Genomic DNA, 18,111 nt, shown 5'->3' with positions numbered 1-18,111 from the left:
TTAGTAGAATGTTCTTTCATCTCCAAGTATTCATTGTCTTTCCAAATTTTTTCTTGTGGTTGATTTTGAGTTTCATAGCATTGTGGTATGAAAATATTCAGTGTCATCTCAATCTGTTTGTACTTGTTGAAGGCTGATATGCGTCCCAGTATGTGATCTATTCTGGAGAATGTTCTATGTGCAGTTGAGAAAAAATGTGCATTCTGCTGCTTTAGAATGAAATGTTCTGAATATATCTGTTAACCATCCAGTCCAGTGTGTCAGTTAAAGCCATTGTTTCCTTGTTGATTTTATGCTTAGATGATCTGTCCATTGCTGTAAGTGGGGTGGTGAAATCCCCTAATATTATGGTATTATTATCAATGAGTTTCTTTATGTTTGTGATTAATTGATATATATTTGAGAACCTCCACGTTGGGGCATAAAAGTTTACAATTGTTAGATCTTCTTTATGGATAGACCCCTTAATTATGATATAATGCCCTATTCATCTCTTGTTACATCCTTTATTCTAAAATCTAGATTGTCTGATATAATTATGGCTGCTCCAGCTTTCTTTTGGTGACCATTAGCATGGTAGATGTTTCTCCATCCCCTGACTTTCAATCTGAAGGTGTCTTTAGGTCTAAAGTGGGTCTCTTGTAAACAGCATATAGATCAATCTTGTTTTCTTATCCATTCTGTTACCCTACGTCTTTTGATTGGAGCATTTAGTCCATTAACATTTAGAGTAAGTACTGAAAGATATGAATATAGTGCCAATGTGTTGCCTATAGAGTTGGAGTTTCTGGTGGTGTTCTCTGGTCCTTTCTAGTCTTTGTTGCCTTTGGTCTTTTTTGTTTTGTTTCTTCTTTTCTCCACTCAGAGAGTCCCCCTTCAAATTTCTTGCAGGAATGGTTTCGTGGTCATGAACTCCTTTAGTTTTTGTTTGTCAGGAATCTCTTTATCTCTCCTTCAGTTTTGAACGACAGCCTTGCTGGATAAAGAGTTCTTAGCTGCATATTTTTCCAATCCCGCGCGTTGAATATATCCTGCCACTTCTTTTTGGCCTGCCAGGTTCCTGTGGATAGGTCTGCTGCAACCCTGTTCTGTCTTCCCTTATAGGGTAAGGACTTTTTTTTCCCCATTGCTGCTTTCATAATTCTTTCCTTGTTTGTGTATTTTGTGAATTTGACTATGATATGCCTTGTTGATGGTCAGTTTTTGTTGAATCTATTGGGAGTTCTCTGTGCTTCCTGGATTTTGATATCTATGTCTTTCCCCAGAGTAGGAAAATTTTCCAGAATAATTTGCTGACATAAACCTTCTACCCCTTTTTCTCTCTCTTCATCTTCTTGGACTCCTATGATTCAGATGTTATTCCTTCTTAATAAGTCACTGAGTTATCTAATTCTTGTACCATGCTCTTTTACCTTAGTTACTCTCTTTTTTTCTGATTCATTATTCTCCATAATTTGTCTTCTCTTATCACTGATTTGCTGCTCTCTTCATCCATCCTTGCCACTGTTGCATCCATTCAATATTTCCTCTTGGTTATAGCATTTTAAGTTTCATACTGACTAGATTTTACTTCTTTTATCTATTCAGAAAGAGATTCTATGCTTTTTTCAACTCCAGCTAATATTCTTATTATTGTGACTCTAAATTCCAGTTCAGACATCTTGCTTATATCTGTGTTGATTAAGCCCCTGGCTGTCATTTCTTTGTGTTCTTTCTTTTGGGGTGAATTCCTTCATTTTGCCATTTTGGAGGAAGAAAAAGGATAACTTAAATAAAATAAAAAGTAAAAAAAATTAAAAACAACACAGAAAATCAAATAAAAGAAGCTAGATCCTCTGTCTAGGTGAGTTTTGGTCTGGTTGTTGAAACTTGATAGAATAGAGAAAAAAAGGGAAAGAAAAGAAAAAGAAAGAAAAAGAAAAAAAGTAAGAAAGTTTAAAAATTAAAAATATGTATAGAATAAAATAGAATAAAATGTAATGAAGAAAGTGAAATAGAATAAAATACTTAGAAAAAAATAAAAAACATAGTAAAAAGAATTAAAAAAAAATTTTAAAGGAAACTATGGGCGCCTGGGTGGCTCAGTGGGTTAAGCATCCAACTTCAGCTCAGGTCATGATCTTGCAGTCTGTGAGTCTGAGCCCCAAGTTGGGCTCTGTGCTGACAGCTCAGAGCCTGGAGTCTGCTTCAGATTATGTGTCTCCTTTTCTCTCTGCCCCTCCCCAACTCACACTCTGTCTCTCTCTGTCTCTCAAAAATAAATAAATGTTAAAAATTTTTAAAAAATAAAATAAAAAGAAAAAAATAAAATTTTCTTTTTCTGTAACCAAGAAAAATAAATGAAAGGAGAAAAAGAAAATAAAAGAAATAAAAAAAAATAGATGAACCAGCAAACAGAGTGAAACTCGAATGAAGTTACATCCAGTTTCCCCTAGAACTCAAACAATGAAGCACTCTATAGTCTGTACACTAAGAAAATGGAGAAACTTGTGGTTCTCTAGGGCATGTGCTTGGAGGGCGGAGTTGGGCGTGGCTTGGTGTAATGGCTCTGTTCTCCACTAGGTGGCAGTGCTTAGCTTACTAGGATGGATTGTTGTGGTATATGTGTGCATGTGCATGTAGGTGAACGTGCAGGAGAGGTGAAAATGGCATCACCCAGCTTCCTAGTTTCAGGCACAGGAACTTTGTGTTCTCACCTACCCAACAAGCAATCAAGGATCCCTCCTTTGTCTCAGTCTTCTTCTGTCCATTCCCCACTTCTACACTGTGTCTGTGTCCAGGCTGTCAGCCTGCCATACACCTGGAAATTCTTAAATCAGACTGATCTGGATTTGAATCTGGCACAGCCAGTTAGGAACTCTGTGACTTTGGACTTGTTATTTTATCTTTCTGAGTCTCCGTTTATCCATCTGTGCAGTAGAGTTAATATTAGTAGTGACTTCTTAAGTTTGTATTAGATGAGTGAATATTATACTGTAATATAATGCTTATCACAGTGTTTCACACAAGGGAAGTAAGTGGTCCTAGATATTATTACATTTTTAATCTATTTTAGTGATATTCGACCAGGCTATCCCCTGACAGTCCCTGCCTTGTCCAAAGAGGGAGAAGCATTTGACACATTAATTCTTCACTAAATTTTTCAGCCTGCAGCCACAGGACTCTGGATTACTTCTTTCTATTGTAAGAGCCACCCAGCAGGCTGCCTATTTTAATAGAATTTCTCCTGGCACCTCCTGTTTTTGGCTAGAGAAGTTTTAGAGCTGGTGCAGGCACATGCTCACACAACACACTTCAACATCACAAATGCGGATGAATGCATTTGGGAATAGTAGAGGAGGGCGTCATGGTCACCACTGCTTCAGTGTGTACAAAAGTCTCTGATGTAATCAGAACCTTTGATGTCTCAGGGAACAGAGCTTCCCCTCACCCTTCCTGTCAAGGTGCCAGGCTGTGGTTAGAGGTTTGACATGTCATTGGGCTTTATTTGGTTGCTGTGTGTAAGGCTTTCCTTCCTGTCATGCGTACTGTGGAATTAATAGCACCCACAGCTAATATTTTAGTCTGAGCTCTTGCTCCGCCTCCATGTTAGTCTGATGCCCTGGTACAACATGCATCTTTCCTTCTATGTTGAATGTGACCATTTTATATTCCTATCCAAACCCTGTTTATTTCTACAATTAATTTCACATTTAACTATCATTAGACTCATGGACTTAGAAAAGGCTATTTCAGCCAGATGTTCACTATTTGTGAAATTAGAGAATGTTAGAATTAGAAGGGATCAGCCAGTCTTATTTCTCATTTGACCTTTGAAGGAACAGGCTCAGAGAAGGGAAGTAACTTCCCCAGGATCACCCAGCAAAGAATTGACCTAGCCAGGAAACTCAGGTCTTTTTATTCCTAATCAGATCTCTTTCCAAAGTGTCTTTTGAACTGTGTTTGATAGAGCACAGATTTGGTCCAGTGATACCCTCAGTCATGTGCCTTGGAGATCCCATTTTAGTTGCATTGAACAAAATATACACTGTAATTTCTGGGCTTATAGCCTCTTGGGGTCTATTAAACTGAAGTATTTCAATTTATAAGTTAGAAGGCTTGAAGATCCACAGCTTGTTAATGAAAACTTTCCATGCGATTTTAAAGCTGCCGTCCTTGTGAGCTTGATTTAACCTCTTTTGAAAGCTCCCCCAGGAGTAAAGAAATAAAAAAAAATCATTTCAGAAAATGATTCCAGGCTTTAAAATATTTTGTCAGAAGAAAAAATCAGCCTTAAATTTTTCCTACGTCCTGTTTGCAGTAGTGAGAGCTCATTTCTTTAGTAGTCCTTGTTTCTAGGGTTTTAGGCTTTTGTTCTTAACATTACTTCAAAAGATGATTGGGGCCAGGGAGTGTGTTAAATGGGTGATGGGCATTAAGGAGGGCACTTTTTGGGGTGAGCACTGGGTGTCATATGTAAGAGATGAGCCACTGGGTTCTATTCCTGAAGTCAAGTCTACACTATATGTTAACTAACTCGAATTAACTAACTTGAAAGGTGGTAACTGTGTAGAGCATATCCAGTGACAAAGATGTTTTCCAGGTGAATAAGATGTGTTTACAGATCAGAGGGTAGAACTCTGTGAGGATTTTGTGAAACTAAATGTAAAACATTGGCTGTCCATATAACCAGGCTGTTACCCAAAGCCAGCATACTAATCTGTGTATCAGGGAAGAGGTACAGTGCATCATCCTAGCACATCATGGGTAGCACCAGGCTAAGCTGTTTGGGAGGTGTGTCCTTGTGTCACTGTCCAAGGTACTGAAACCAGGCCTTCACTCATAGAAAGCATCTATGCTATCCCATCTGAGCTCCCGTAGGAAAAAAACACTGTTGTTTTCCTTCAATCGTTTCCATCTTGATTCAGACATATGTGGTTTTTACATCACTCTAGAAGTGACAGAACTGTACCTTGTGTTTCACTATTAATATATTTATTTTCCCATGTACATTTGATGACTATGTCAAAACAAGCACTGTTTTTTCCTTTGAACCTAGGAGAGACACATTTCTCTCCCGATGCCTTTCTCTCACCAGAAACTTGCTAACGTTATACAGACTTAGTGGATGCTTTAAAAAAAATATGGCACAGCCCCTAGACTTAGCCAATGTACATATTTACTTATCAATGTACATATTTCTAGCAATATTATAATTATGATCAAGTCATTGTAAACATTCCTATATAGTCTTGTATATATTCAATTTAAAGTAACCATTAATTTTCTTGAGTCTGCATTGAAGTTATCAGGTGGCTCTGATTTGTTTAAGAATGATCTCACTGATCTATGGGGATGGAGACTAAGTATGTCTATCTTTCTTTCCTAGTTTCTCTCCTGTAGAAAATCCACTTTCATGCTCTGAGAAGAAACCCAGAAATCAAAGTGAATGATTTGTATTAACAGAATCATTTCCTTCCAAAATCAAAAATAATTTTTATTGCCACATCCAACTTTGATTAGCTACTTGGCAAGAGATACATACCCCTACATGTATGTTTGTTGGTGAAAACATATCCAGAATTCCCATGAAAGTCTGATAGTAACACTATTACTATTGTCACCACCAGTAATAATAATAATAATAACATTTGTAATTATAGCTAACACACCTGTAGGGTATAGCATATTCCAGTAACTACTTTCACTGTTTTACATACATCAACTAATTTATCCCTCACAGCAACCCTATGAGGCAGATGTTGGTGTAATCCTCATTTGGCAGATGAAACTGAGGCTAAGTAATTTGACCAAGGTCAGACACATATAATTAAGTTTGACTTTAGTGCTAGCCTAGTAGGATATTGAGTGTATAAACAGTGAGATGATTAGAAATCTGGGTATCCCCCTGAAGTACTGATTTCCCAGACTATTGTCGGGTGTTAGACATCCTGGGGTCTCCTTTCTTGAGCTTGGTGGAAATGACTGATAGGAAATCTTCGAGTTTGTTAGTATAAACCAGACAAGTTGTGGTCATAAACCTTGTTTGTAAGTACAGGCAAGGGAGTAAGCACTGGTTTGTATCAGTGCAGTCATTTGCGCTGATATGAAGAATGGCCTAGCAACCACATGTGGGGTGTGAGTGGACCACAGGGTGATTGATGGTCAGACTGTAGGGGACACTGGCATGGACAGGCTATATGAAAAGTGATGAGTGACCAGGCATGTTTAGGAACAATGCCCATGGAAAGGACAAAAGTGTGGAGGAGTTCAAGAATGTTTGCTTTGTTTTTCAGAACTAACTCTATCATCTGGAAGTTGTCATACATGAATTTCTCTCCCAGATTTATGTTTCTGAACCATCTCTGTGTGTCTTGGCTGTCTAAAAATTTTGATTTTCCTTTCTTACCTTTCTTTCCCTCCCTCCCTCCCTTCCACCCACACTTTCTCCTCCTTTGTAGCCTTCACATGGTGACAAGACTTCTAATCCTGAAGTCCTGAAATGGATGAATGATTTGGCTAAAGGTCGTAAACAACTTAAAGGTAAGTTCCAGCCAAGAGTCTCTTTTTCCATAAAGGAAGCAGTTAAAATAGATAATTTGCTCCAAGGTATTTTTTATTCTTTTCCACCTGTGCCCTCTTTAACCTCATCTCTCACGTAGATTGGAGGCTCCATTTTGAAATAAATGGTCCTGGGTCCCTTTCATTATTTGGCCCCATCTAATAATTCTCCTTACAAAGAGATTGAAGAACTCCAGACTCCAAAGAGAAATGATTCACTTCAGTGCCAGGAACATTTCAACACGTGGAGTATTAACTTCCCCCTAGGTTACTGGATTCTTGGATGTTAGAAAAAGGCCTGAACAATCATTTACTCCGCATAACGCATTGTACATATGAAGACATTTATGTCCAGAGATAGAGACAATTTATGTAGCTGGGAGGTAGTGCGCTAGATATAAAACTCAGTGCTCTTACCTCCTAATCCAGTGTTCTTCATTCTTCTTTCTCTGGAGATTATGATGATGATATGAGTGTTAATTAACTCTAAAATCCATTTAAAAGGACTATGGTATTTACCAATAAAAATTTATTTGCCTCCTCTGGGGTGCCTGGGTGGCTGGCTCAGTCGGTTAAGCATCTGACTTTGGCTCAGGTCATGATATCACATTTCATGAGTCTGAACCCCACATCCAGTTCTGTGCTGACAATGCAGAGCCTGCTTGGGATTCTCTCTCTCTCTCTCTCTCTCTCTCTCTCTCTCTCTCTCTCTCAAAATAAACTTTAAAAAATTATAAAAAAATTAATTTTCCTTCTCTTTCCACATTCTTATTTCAATACTTAGATGTGGAAATTTTTCCAAATTTGTAAATTTTCCAAAGGTGATAAGGAACTGGAAGGGAATCTGAATTCAGTGGTATTAAACTGTAATGATGTTGCAGGTTTATAAAATATGCAATGTTTAAACATCACACCAGAGTATAACTAAAAAACAAACACCAAACAAAGAAAATGAGCTCTGTAATTGAGAAATCAATATAAGTGGCCACCTTTAGCATATTCTGAAATTTAATTCCATGATAATTCCCAAGTTGCTTTTTTACTTTGTTATTTAGGTTTATATAAAAACACATTGCAATAATGGTGAATCCTGGATTTTAAAAGATGACATTAGACAAAATTGTCAAGTTGGGACTGCACTCCCATCTCTCATATCCTATCCCTCCTGTATTTCCTCAGATGTCTGCATGTGTAAAGCCTTACAGAAGTGCTTGCATTTACACAGGGGCTCTTAATGACACAAAACTTTCAAAACTCAAGTAAATGAACCAGTGAGTACAGAATTCCAGGTGTTGTGGTAGGTATTGGATGAAATATTTGAGGGCCTGGTACCATCTTCCTCTAGATCTCATCCTCTGAAATTTAAACCACTGACTTACTTCTACACATAACCCTCAACTTCCATAAGATCCCAGTCTCTAGAGCCCTTTGTTTTCACACCTGAGTAGGAGATATGCTGTTTGTTCTAGTTATTAAGGCTGCCCTTGCCCTGTGGAAAGCTATCAGCAATAGTGTCCATTTCCACTGACTTCACATCAGTGGTGGGAATTTCTGAAAGGCTCTCTGCTTTTAAGCCCAGTGAGTCCTCCTTGCTCATGGTAACTCATGGCATTTCTCTTAGAACTAAAGCTGAAATTGTCAGAAGAACAAGGGAGTGCTCCCAAAGACCTACCTAGAAACCTGTCCTGTGAGCAACCTGCAGTCCCCAGAGAGAATGGGAAGCCAGAAGCTGTGGGCCCTGAGCCAAGCTCCTCTGGAGAGGACACTCCTGATACTGTGCTGACATGCCTAAAGGAGAAGACAGAGCAACTTCCTGCTCAGGAGGATTCTAAGGTACCTCACCATATCCTCACAGGTCCCAACATTCAATAGGATTCCAGAGAGATTATGGTTTTGACCAATTTGTACGAGCACTTGGCACTACATAAACATCTTTAGGAGAGTGGTTCTGAATTTCAGTCAGGTGACCTAGCAAGTTATTGACCATGACCTATAGGTGTTGCCACTTAATTCCAGAATGTTATTCTGGAAGTTATACTATTGCATGCTGGTAGGAAGCAAATAGCAAAGATATTAGGGTGTATCATATCTACTTTCTCCATTATTCCCCCAATAAATTAGCAAATTAACCCAAGACTAGTATTACAATCCCATTTTACCATATATTTTATTTAAAAAATAATGCAGCTGGGATGAGGTATACATAGTAAGGAAAATGGTTTAGTATCTTATAAGATAGATAGGTAGGCTTTTTAAGAGAGTGTTAGGTAAAAAGATGTCTAAAGACCTCAGTTTTAGTCTTTAGACTGAAGTCTTTAGACATCTTAGTTTTGAAATCTTTGTGAAAGATTTCACATCCTGCACATCTTCTCATCCTGCACATCTATGCTTACATTTCATTTATGACCAGGAACCTTCCTTGTAGTCCTTTCTGTATCAACTCTAAAAGTGGTATGATTGCCTTTAATTTCTTGAGTAAGAGTTGTAGCTTGCATATCATAGCCCTAACTATGCTGTATGACATTTTCTATCTCTCATTTTATACTTTAGACCTCTTGAGTAGAATAGCTATTTGTAGCTCATGATCCTACAGTGTCTGTACATAGTAGGTATTGAATAAATGTTTGCTGAATGAATGGACAGATGAATGAACGAACTAACATATTTAACTTTGGAATCAAGTATTATTGATAAGAATGGTGACTTTACCTGTTCTATTGCACATTATATGGTCTTAATCATAGGTGACAACATATGCCAAATCCCAAAAGGCTCACCATATGCCCCTGGACTTGTTCTTTACATGGAGACTTGTGATGTACAAGCAGAAATGGGCCCTTGGCCACCTCTATTTTTATGAAATACTTTTAGATTAAAAAAAAACAATTCTATGTTGTAAGAAGTGAATAGGTTTTTATCCACTTGGCCAACTCATTCCACCCCACCAAAGATTCTGGATTTTTATGATAGCCAGCGGATAAGTGGGTAACACACACACACACACACACACACACCTAATTCTATGTTCTACTTGATTAGGGCAGTGAGGGATGAGTTAGGATTGGTAGAGTAGACTTAGATCAGGACTCAATGCTTCAATAAGCCACTTTCTAGCTATGTATACTTAGTAAGTGAATTAGTTCTCTGAGATTCAATTTACTCATCTATAAAATACAGATAATACCTACTTACGTAATTATTGTGACAATAAGGAAAGATGCCTGGTGACTGGTGGGCAATCATTAATTTGAAAAAATATTTGAGTGCCATAATAGGCACAACAATGTGTTGTGAGGTATGATACATATTGGATATAATAAGATAGAGAAGCTATGAGGGTTACTGCCCTCATGAAACTCATGTAATTCTGAAAATTGGGATACAACAACAAATAAACAGCTCAATAAGTAAAATTATTAAAGATTTTGATAAGTAGTGTGCAAAGAATTAGATAGTATAGAAAATAATGGGTATGCTTTCTACTTTATATAATGTGACTAGGAAGGCCAATAGGTGACATTTAATGAAGAATCAGCAGGCCAAGAGAGCAGCAAAAATCATTTTAGGCAGATGGAACTGCCAATATGAAGGCCTTGAGGGAAGAGATTGTGTGTACTTAGAATTCTTGGGTCTGAGGGCTAGAGCACAGGATGGCAAGAGATGTCAGAAAGTCAGGCTGGGGCCCCTGACATAGTACCTTTTAAGTTACTACCTAAAGTATTGGAAAACTGTTGAGTCGTTGAAAGCAGGAAAGTGACATGGTGTGATTTACATTTAAAAGATACTTCTGAAATTTTTAAAAATATTTATTCTTAGAGAGAGAGAGAGAGAGCAGGAGAAGGGCAGAGAGAGGGGTGTGTGTGTGTGTGTGTGTGTGTGTGTGTGTGTGTGTGACAGAATCTGAAGCAGGCTCCAGTCTCAGCTATCAGCACAGAACCCGACGGGGGGCTTGAACTCATGAACTGTGAGATCATGACCTGAGCTGAAGTTGAACACTTAACGGACTGAGCCACCCAGGTGCCCCTAAAAGATCTTTGTGATTGCTGCATGGAGAACAAATCACAGGGGAAAATTCTGGATAGAGAAAGATGAAATGGGTGGTTTGGACTAGCATGAAAGCCTTGGGGACGGAAAGAAATAGACATACTCAAAGTATATTTTGGATGTATAATCAAAAGGATGTGCTGAATCATTGGATGGTAGGAGGGAAGGAAAGGAAGAATCCAAGATGGTGACAGGTCCATTTACTGAGATAGGGAAAACTACAGAAGGAACAGATTCAGGATGAGAGTGAAAAATTAAGAGGTTCTGTTTTTAACACGTTCACTTTAATATTTTTGAGGAATACAGTGACCAACCATCCCTGGTTTCCTTGGATTTTCCTGGATGCTAAAAATTTCACGTCTTTCAAAATGCCCCATCCTGGAAAAATGGGGATGGTTGGTCACCCTACTGAGACATCTAAGTCTAATAGGCACATGCACAGAGAGTCTAAAGATCAGAGAAACATATTTGAGTTGTTTGGAAGTTATCTTTGCTTAAATGGCAATTTATTTCTATTATTTTAAATGAAGTATCTGTTAAACTGTATAATAAGTGTCAGAAGCCCCTTCAGATAAAGCTAGCATCTCTGCAGTAAGCTAAAGTGAGGCCCTTTAAATAGAAAGCATCTGTAGTGGAATATGTAGCTCTCAATATCTAAAGCTGTAGTATTGTTCCTGGGGGAGGGGGGGGAGTTAAAATAGCAAACCTGATAGTGGCTAGTCAGCTATCAGGTGGTTCCTACAGGAGAGTCCAAAAACCACAGAAGCAGCCAAGGGAGGATTGCAAATTTCCACAGTAGCTATATTATTCCTGGATCCTCAGTGAACTCATTAGCACTTGAGATTATCTGATTAGGTTCTATTTCTTTACACTCAAATTGACAGATTATTTTCATCTGGGGTCCTTGCTTTACTGTTGAAAATACTGTAAATATTAAAATTTCCAAGATGAAGAATTATTTCTTTTCTAGAGAGAACTTTATGAAATTTTTACATTTGGTGTTTAGTCAGAGTCCATACTAAAGCTGATAAATTCCACAGCATTGCCTTGTCAGTTCAGATACTGCTATAGGGTAATTTTCTTCCTCTTTTATTTATAGATGATTTTTGGAGGTAATAACTTCTGGGTCACAGGGTATCTATTCATTGAGCACTGTAAGTGATGAATCATCCCTTAAGTATGACTGTGGTGCCTATTTATGTCCATTTCTTGTGAGAATCTTGAATTGGTGCTGGCACATCATACCCATTTTATTGCCCTTTCTCAGAACTGTAGGGTGGTATCAGGTGCATGGCACAAATTGAGCACTGTAAGTGAATGAGTCATCCCTGAGATCTGACTGTGGTGCCTATTTATGTCCATTTCTTGTAAAAATCCTGAATTGGTGCTGGCATGTTATACCCATTTTATTGCCCTTTCCCAGAACTGTAGGTGGTATCAGGTGCATGGCACAACTTACTAACTGGATGAGTAATGGCAGTTACTTCTGGCCCTTCACTAACTGCACCATCTTTGAGGAGGAAAGCAGGTTTTTAAAAATATATATAACTCATTTTATTTTAAAAAATAAAATGAAAATATAGTGATTAGTAGGTTGTTATACCCACTGGTTGTTATACCTTGCAGAGAGGGCAACTTAAAAGTAAAGGGCACAAAAAAGTAAGATCCCATCAAGTTATTTTGCCTACTTGTCATTTTAAATAATAAAACAATTTTTAAAATTGGTAATACTATCTCACATAGTTCAAAAGAAAATACAAATGGCCACACATTAAATAGATTCTTTGCCACTCCATCTGCTAGCTCTAGAGGTCTCCCATCCCCAAGCAGGTAATGTTTGCGGCTAATGTTTTATGTGTACTTTTGGAGTTTCTATATAAAGCATATACAAGGGATTGCTTTGGTAATTATTCTAAGAGTAAAATCAACTAATCAGAGTGAAAGATGAGTGCATACATTGTACATGGACCCTGATTTTCATCTGGCATCTTTGGATGATATTCTTCTATAATGGCATTTATCATCCTAAGCTGCTCTTTGGTCACTATTTTCCTCTTTTAGGACAAAATTTAGCTTTTCTAGAATCCAAAGAATTTAGTAAAAATAAATAAAATTACAAAAATCAAACTGCTGTACAGAGATGCTAATAATAGTTAAATGCATCATTTTTCTGAAGTTGCTTTCTATGAAATATAAGTCCCAATGAGATACTGAATAAAAAACATTGTTCATGTTTTCTGAACTTGGATTGAGATTTTTTTCTTTATTACCTATTAAAACCCCATAAGATAGATAAAAGGTTTGTTTTTTTCATGGCAAGATGTATCATGACTAAGAAAATATTTAAGAAATTATTAGGCTGGAAAACGAAAGGGTCTTGTGGTTACTTAACCAATACTTAAATGGCTTCTACAGAGAGAGGTGATCTATCTTTCTACTGAAAATGAAAGTTCTTAGGTTATAGCCTATGGAATTTGTATGAAGATTGTTAAAAATTAGGGTACTTTTGTTTTTAAACCTGAGTTGATATATTTATAGCAGGGAATGGGGATGTGTTGAGTACTGTGAGAATTTTTTAAAATATCTGATATAATTTTTGTCCTCAAGAAACTTCTAACTCATTTGGGCAGACAAATCTGAAACACAGTACATAGTTAAGGCCCAGATAATCAGATAGAAAAGTTCAGAGAAAAGGGAGCTAAATGTGGGCCAGAACGGTTCTCAACTGGGACAGGGGTAGGGTAACATGTGAATAACTAGGAAGTTTGAAAAATACACATACTTAAGTCATGTTCTTTTCCTTCAGGATCCCTTTGTGGGATCTGGAAGGCAGAGATCCAGAGAGCACCTTGGGTATGTGTACTTTGACAAAAGATACCTGGGTAATTTGCTCTGTGCTATTTCTCCTGTTTCCTTCCTGCTAGTCGCTTAGTGAGAACCATCTGACCAGAGTGAAAAAATTGTGTGTAGTAAACATATAGCAAATTAGAAGGGAGGAAAACCAAGGCAAGCAGAGGTTTGGTCATTTTGGATGGTCACTTTGGATGGAGAGAAGGATTATAGTGGTGGTGGGTAGGTAAATAGAGGATTGATAGATAAATAGGAAGCTATTTAAATTTTTATGCGCAGTGTGACCTGTTAAAAATAGTGCTTAGGAGAATACATATTTGGACCAAGAGTTTATGAAATCTTTCAGTTGGAAGGAACTTTGTAATTCCAACCTCCTTATTGTACAGGTAAGATAAGGATTCAAATAAGTTAATTGTCATATCAAAAATAGTTTGTGGCAGAGCTAGCCAGTAACCTAGTATATACTCCAAGCTTGTGATGAAGACCCGTACAAAGTTTGTGTTTGTGAATATAATCATGAAGATCCATATAAAATACATGTTTCAGAAGAAAAATCAATAGGTCTACATATTGTTTTTTAAGAATGAAGAAGTAAAATGACAGGCTTCTTACCATTACATATTTAGGATTCCTTCAGAAGCTTTAAAAACATCTTTCTAAACTTGGACCTATCCTTTAAGAAACTTTTGCTGGAAGAAAATTGGCATGTGCTTTAAACAGTATCTTATAATTGTCTTCCCTTTTTCTAATTACTGTTGCATTATAGTATTATTAATCCCTTACTTTGAGGCTTCAAAACTGTTGTTTTTTTTTTTTTTTTTTTTTTGCCTGCTAAAAATACTGACATGCTTTCATTCTTGCCTGAGAAAGGAACAATAATTAATTTCATGTTTTTCAGGTAGCTAAGCAAGACAAGAACCTCATAAAGCCTCTTTATGACCGATACAGAATTATCAAGCAAATCTTGTCAACACCTTCCCTTATTCCAACAATTGTAAGTCAGGATGCTTGCATTAACTAGAAACCTGTACTTGTGCTTGGTATTGTTTAAGTAGGGAGGCAGCACTATGACAGTTATAAAGAAGCCTTTTTGGCAGTATATGCTGCTAAAAAGGTCAGTTGTTATTTCACACAGTAGAAATGTGGTCTCCTTTGAGCCAAATATCATACTTAACAGGTGGATGATAATTAAAACTATTATGAAACAGGAATATATAGCAACTGCATTTTTTAGTTTATTTTGTGAGAGAGCACACATGGGAGGGGTGGTAAGAGAGGGGAAGAGAGAGAATCCCAAGTAGGCTCTGCACTGTAAGCATAGAGTCCAATGTGGGGCTCAAACTCACAAAACATGAGAACATGAACTGAGTTGAAATCAAGAGTTAGACACTTAATCAACTGAGCCACCCAGGTGCCCAGCAATTGCATTTTTGAAGCCAGTTTTAATATTTGCTTTAATTTCTTGGATGAGGAGAACAACTGATGAATTTCAATTTCATCATCTAATTTACAACACAGCTAAACCACACAGAGTCTTTCTATTCCGTGTGTTAATTTTTCTTCTTTAATAAGAAAATTGACTACATGTTCCTTGATACAAATGCAACATTTGTTTTTGGTACCATTTGACCATCACTGAATAAGACATAAGATTTATTTCAATAGAAAACATGGCTACTAAAATTGAGCTAGACTGTTTTTAATAAAGAATGAATTATGGGAATACAGAACTAGAAAGGCACCACAAATCCTACTCCATTAATATTAAAACAGTCACTTGCTCAAGATATCAGTATAAAAAGGAATAAACATTAACAAATATACATTTAAGTATACTGGACTACATTTATAATTTCACAATTTTCAAGACAAACACAACAGTGATTCATAATCTCTAAAATGTTCCTATTAAAGAAGCATGGTTTAAAATGGGGTATGATTTTCAGATTTCCTTGCAAAAAATTCTTTTGGTTGTGGTAAGTATTAGCAGAACTCCATTTTGCTTTGGCCTTCATAGAGCTCTTCCCTGAATTTGTCAATTTTCTGACTATCCTCTATATCTGAATGTGGCCCACACCAGGATCTGATTTGGGGTATTTCTGAATAACAAAAGGTGTCTGAAGTCCATTTCATCCTAACCCATGTAACTGTTGTGAAGCTGGGGTCCAGGTCTGAGTGAAAGGGAGGAACTAGTAGGCAGTGCAGCCAAGAATGGGACCATATCCTAGATTCTGTGCCTTCTTTGGTCCAGCAAAAAGACGAACTTGCTGAGCATTTTAGCCCAGCAGTGGGTGGGGATGGGGTGCTTCTTTGATCATTAACTTCTGTAAGTTTTTTGATACAACTGAGGAAGAGTCACTCTTGTTTGTTTCCTTCTGGGTTTTCAGTGGTACAGGGATCACCTACTCTTTTCATGGTGTCTATTTATGGTTTCTCTTCCTGTTTTTGCTTCAAGAGTCACTTAGCATTTTTGTGACTTTATTTAACTCTGCTTGTGATAAGCAGGAGGAAGAAGACTCTGATGAAGACTGTCCACAGGGAAGCCAGCAACCTTCTCTGCCAGATCCAGCATCTCACCTGCCTATTGGCGACCACCTCACCTTCTCTAATGAGACGGAACCTATTAGGGTCCTGCTGTCAGATGAAAAAAAAGAAACCAAACAACCAGCCCTATCCATGTCCAATTTACATGAGGCCACTATGTGAGTGTGAATCTTAAATATGGAGTTTCTTTTTAACTCTTTATAGTCTGAGATACCTTACATGTGCCTACAAAATTCACAAGAGCTGTTAGATTCTCTAAAAAATGCAACCTACCAGAGAGCAGCCTAAAAGCATAATCTGGTTGTTCTCTTTATTGGAGAATTGAGAAGACAAAGCCATGAGGAACCAACACTCTCAATAAGGTCCTAAAGATGCCAAAAATGTTAATGTTCAATTTCCTCTAGTTGCATACCTTTTCAGCAGGTTCTGGCACCAGTCTAATTCTTAGCAGTGTGTGAAGCAGAGCTGGCTTTTGAAAATGCTAGACCAAAAGGAATTGGGGTCCCATGTGGTTCAACATTTGTCAGGGCCTTTAGATAAGATGGTTTCTCTAGCCTGGAAATCACCTTGGGTTTCAGTAAATGAGCTGCCCTTTTTCTCCTAATGGCCCTTCAGGAGCTATTTGTATTTTCATTAGTATTATCATTATTGTTATCATTACCATTATTTAGTAGTTGGCATTTCTCTTCATCATTTCACCTTCTTTGGTTTGTATGTTATAGGCCAGATTATGAGATTTCCTTTAACATGTATTACAGTGTGGTGAGTGTATACCTCAAGATAGGTATAGAACCCACCCACATATATGAGGTGAGACTAATGACTAAGTTGTAAATTGGGATTTTAGTGTGTTTGTAGAATCAGTTGGTACCACAACTTTGGCTCAGAGAAGTAACCCATTTGGAAGCAGAAAATCCATCTTCCTTCCGCTCTTGTTTTCTTTCTTTTTTCTCTCCTCTCTTTCCTTTCCTTCATTTATTTGTTGGTTGTTTGGTTCTTAAGCAGCTTTTGAGGGGTGTTAGAATATTTTTTTAATGTCAATATATAATTTCAGGGCGTTCAGTCTCTGAAACCATGCACAAGTTCCCTAGATAAAAATTCCTGCTCTAAAAGTATATGCTTTGTCTTAGTAGAATGAAGTGAGTAGAATTTTCAGTGTAACTCTATCTTCACTTTGGGTCTAATTTCATTCCCAAGGTTTTTGCCATTTTCCCCATACTCTACATTAAGGATGGAACTTGTTTTAAACTCTCTTCCTCTTGTGCCTCTTAAGTCTAGTCTATCACCAAATACCAGTGAGTATTCTTTTAAAATGTCTCCTTTTCCCTCATCCATTCATATGGTCATTACCCTCATCACACTTCATTTTTTTTTTTAAGATTTTATTTTTAAGTAATCTCTACACCCAATGCGGGGCTTGAATTTACAACCCTGAGATCAAGAGTCACATGCTCTACTGACTGAGCTAGACAGGTGCCTCACCCTAACCACATTTTGTAATGGACTTACGTCACTCAGTCGGCTTGCCTTTTTTCTCCTCTCCTTTCTCCTTTTGTTCTTTCTCTTCTCCTATGACATTGTTTTCATTCTCTGCTTATGTGCTTCCCTATGATTAGGTTCTACATGTACTATATTTATTCAAAAGATACTTTTAGGCAGAACCCTTCTGTATCATAGTATGATTTGCTGAATAGATAAATCATTTTATGATGTCTCAATTATGCCAGAGTTTAGTAATGGCAAATCCATATTTTACTTGGTATAGGCCTGTACTTCTTGACCATCTCCGAGAAACTAGGGCTGACAAGAAGAGACTTCGGAAAGCCTTAAGAGAATTTGAAGAACAATTTTTTAAACAAACGGGAAGGTAAGTTGGGCAAAGATTTTTTTAAGCAAGTATTTCCTAGGGAACTATCATTAAGAATGAGCTGGAGTTTTTAGCAGGAACGTGAATTTATAAAAGATATAAATAATTTCAATAGTGACTGAGATCTAATGCAACATTCTAATAGTGCCATTATTAGGTATGTTTTATGGGAGGCTGTAGCCATCAAGTATGACATAAGCCTTTAAAAAAATAAAGATGAATTCCAAAAATTCCTAACTTTGCCTTATAAATCTCTTTATAATTAT

General features: G+C 37.3%; 1 protein-coding gene across 4 annotated transcripts in view; it reads left to right on the top strand.

Annotated features, from left to right (window-relative positions):
* FAM13C (family with sequence similarity 13 member C) overlaps nucleotides 1–18,111 on the top strand; it is a 226,821-nt gene that overhangs the window by 148,279 nt on the left and 60,431 nt on the right. For 2 of the 4 annotated variants that reach the window (XM_042908490.1, XM_042908493.1), the window contains 5 exons: nucleotides 6,441–6,522; nucleotides 8,162–8,373; nucleotides 14,333–14,428; nucleotides 15,937–16,136; nucleotides 17,744–17,845. In XM_042908490.1, the coding sequence (XP_042764424.1) occupies nucleotides 6,441–6,522; nucleotides 8,162–8,373; nucleotides 14,333–14,428; nucleotides 15,937–16,136; nucleotides 17,744–17,845 (692 nt within the window). Of the gene's footprint in view, nucleotides 1–6,440; nucleotides 6,523–8,161; nucleotides 8,374–14,332; nucleotides 14,429–15,936; nucleotides 16,154–17,743; nucleotides 17,846–18,111 lie in introns of those variants that run through there. The other 2 variants (XM_042908491.1, XM_042908492.1) reach the window with 2 other exon arrangements.

This window comes from Panthera leo, chromosome D2 (assembly GCF_018350215.1).
Source record: "Panthera leo isolate Ple1 chromosome D2, P.leo_Ple1_pat1.1, whole genome shotgun sequence".
NCBI classification, from domain to species: domain Eukaryota; kingdom Metazoa; phylum Chordata; class Mammalia; order Carnivora; family Felidae; genus Panthera; species Panthera leo.
The sequence above is the reverse complement of the archived record's forward strand: the minus strand, read 5'-3'. Positions and strand labels throughout refer to the sequence as shown.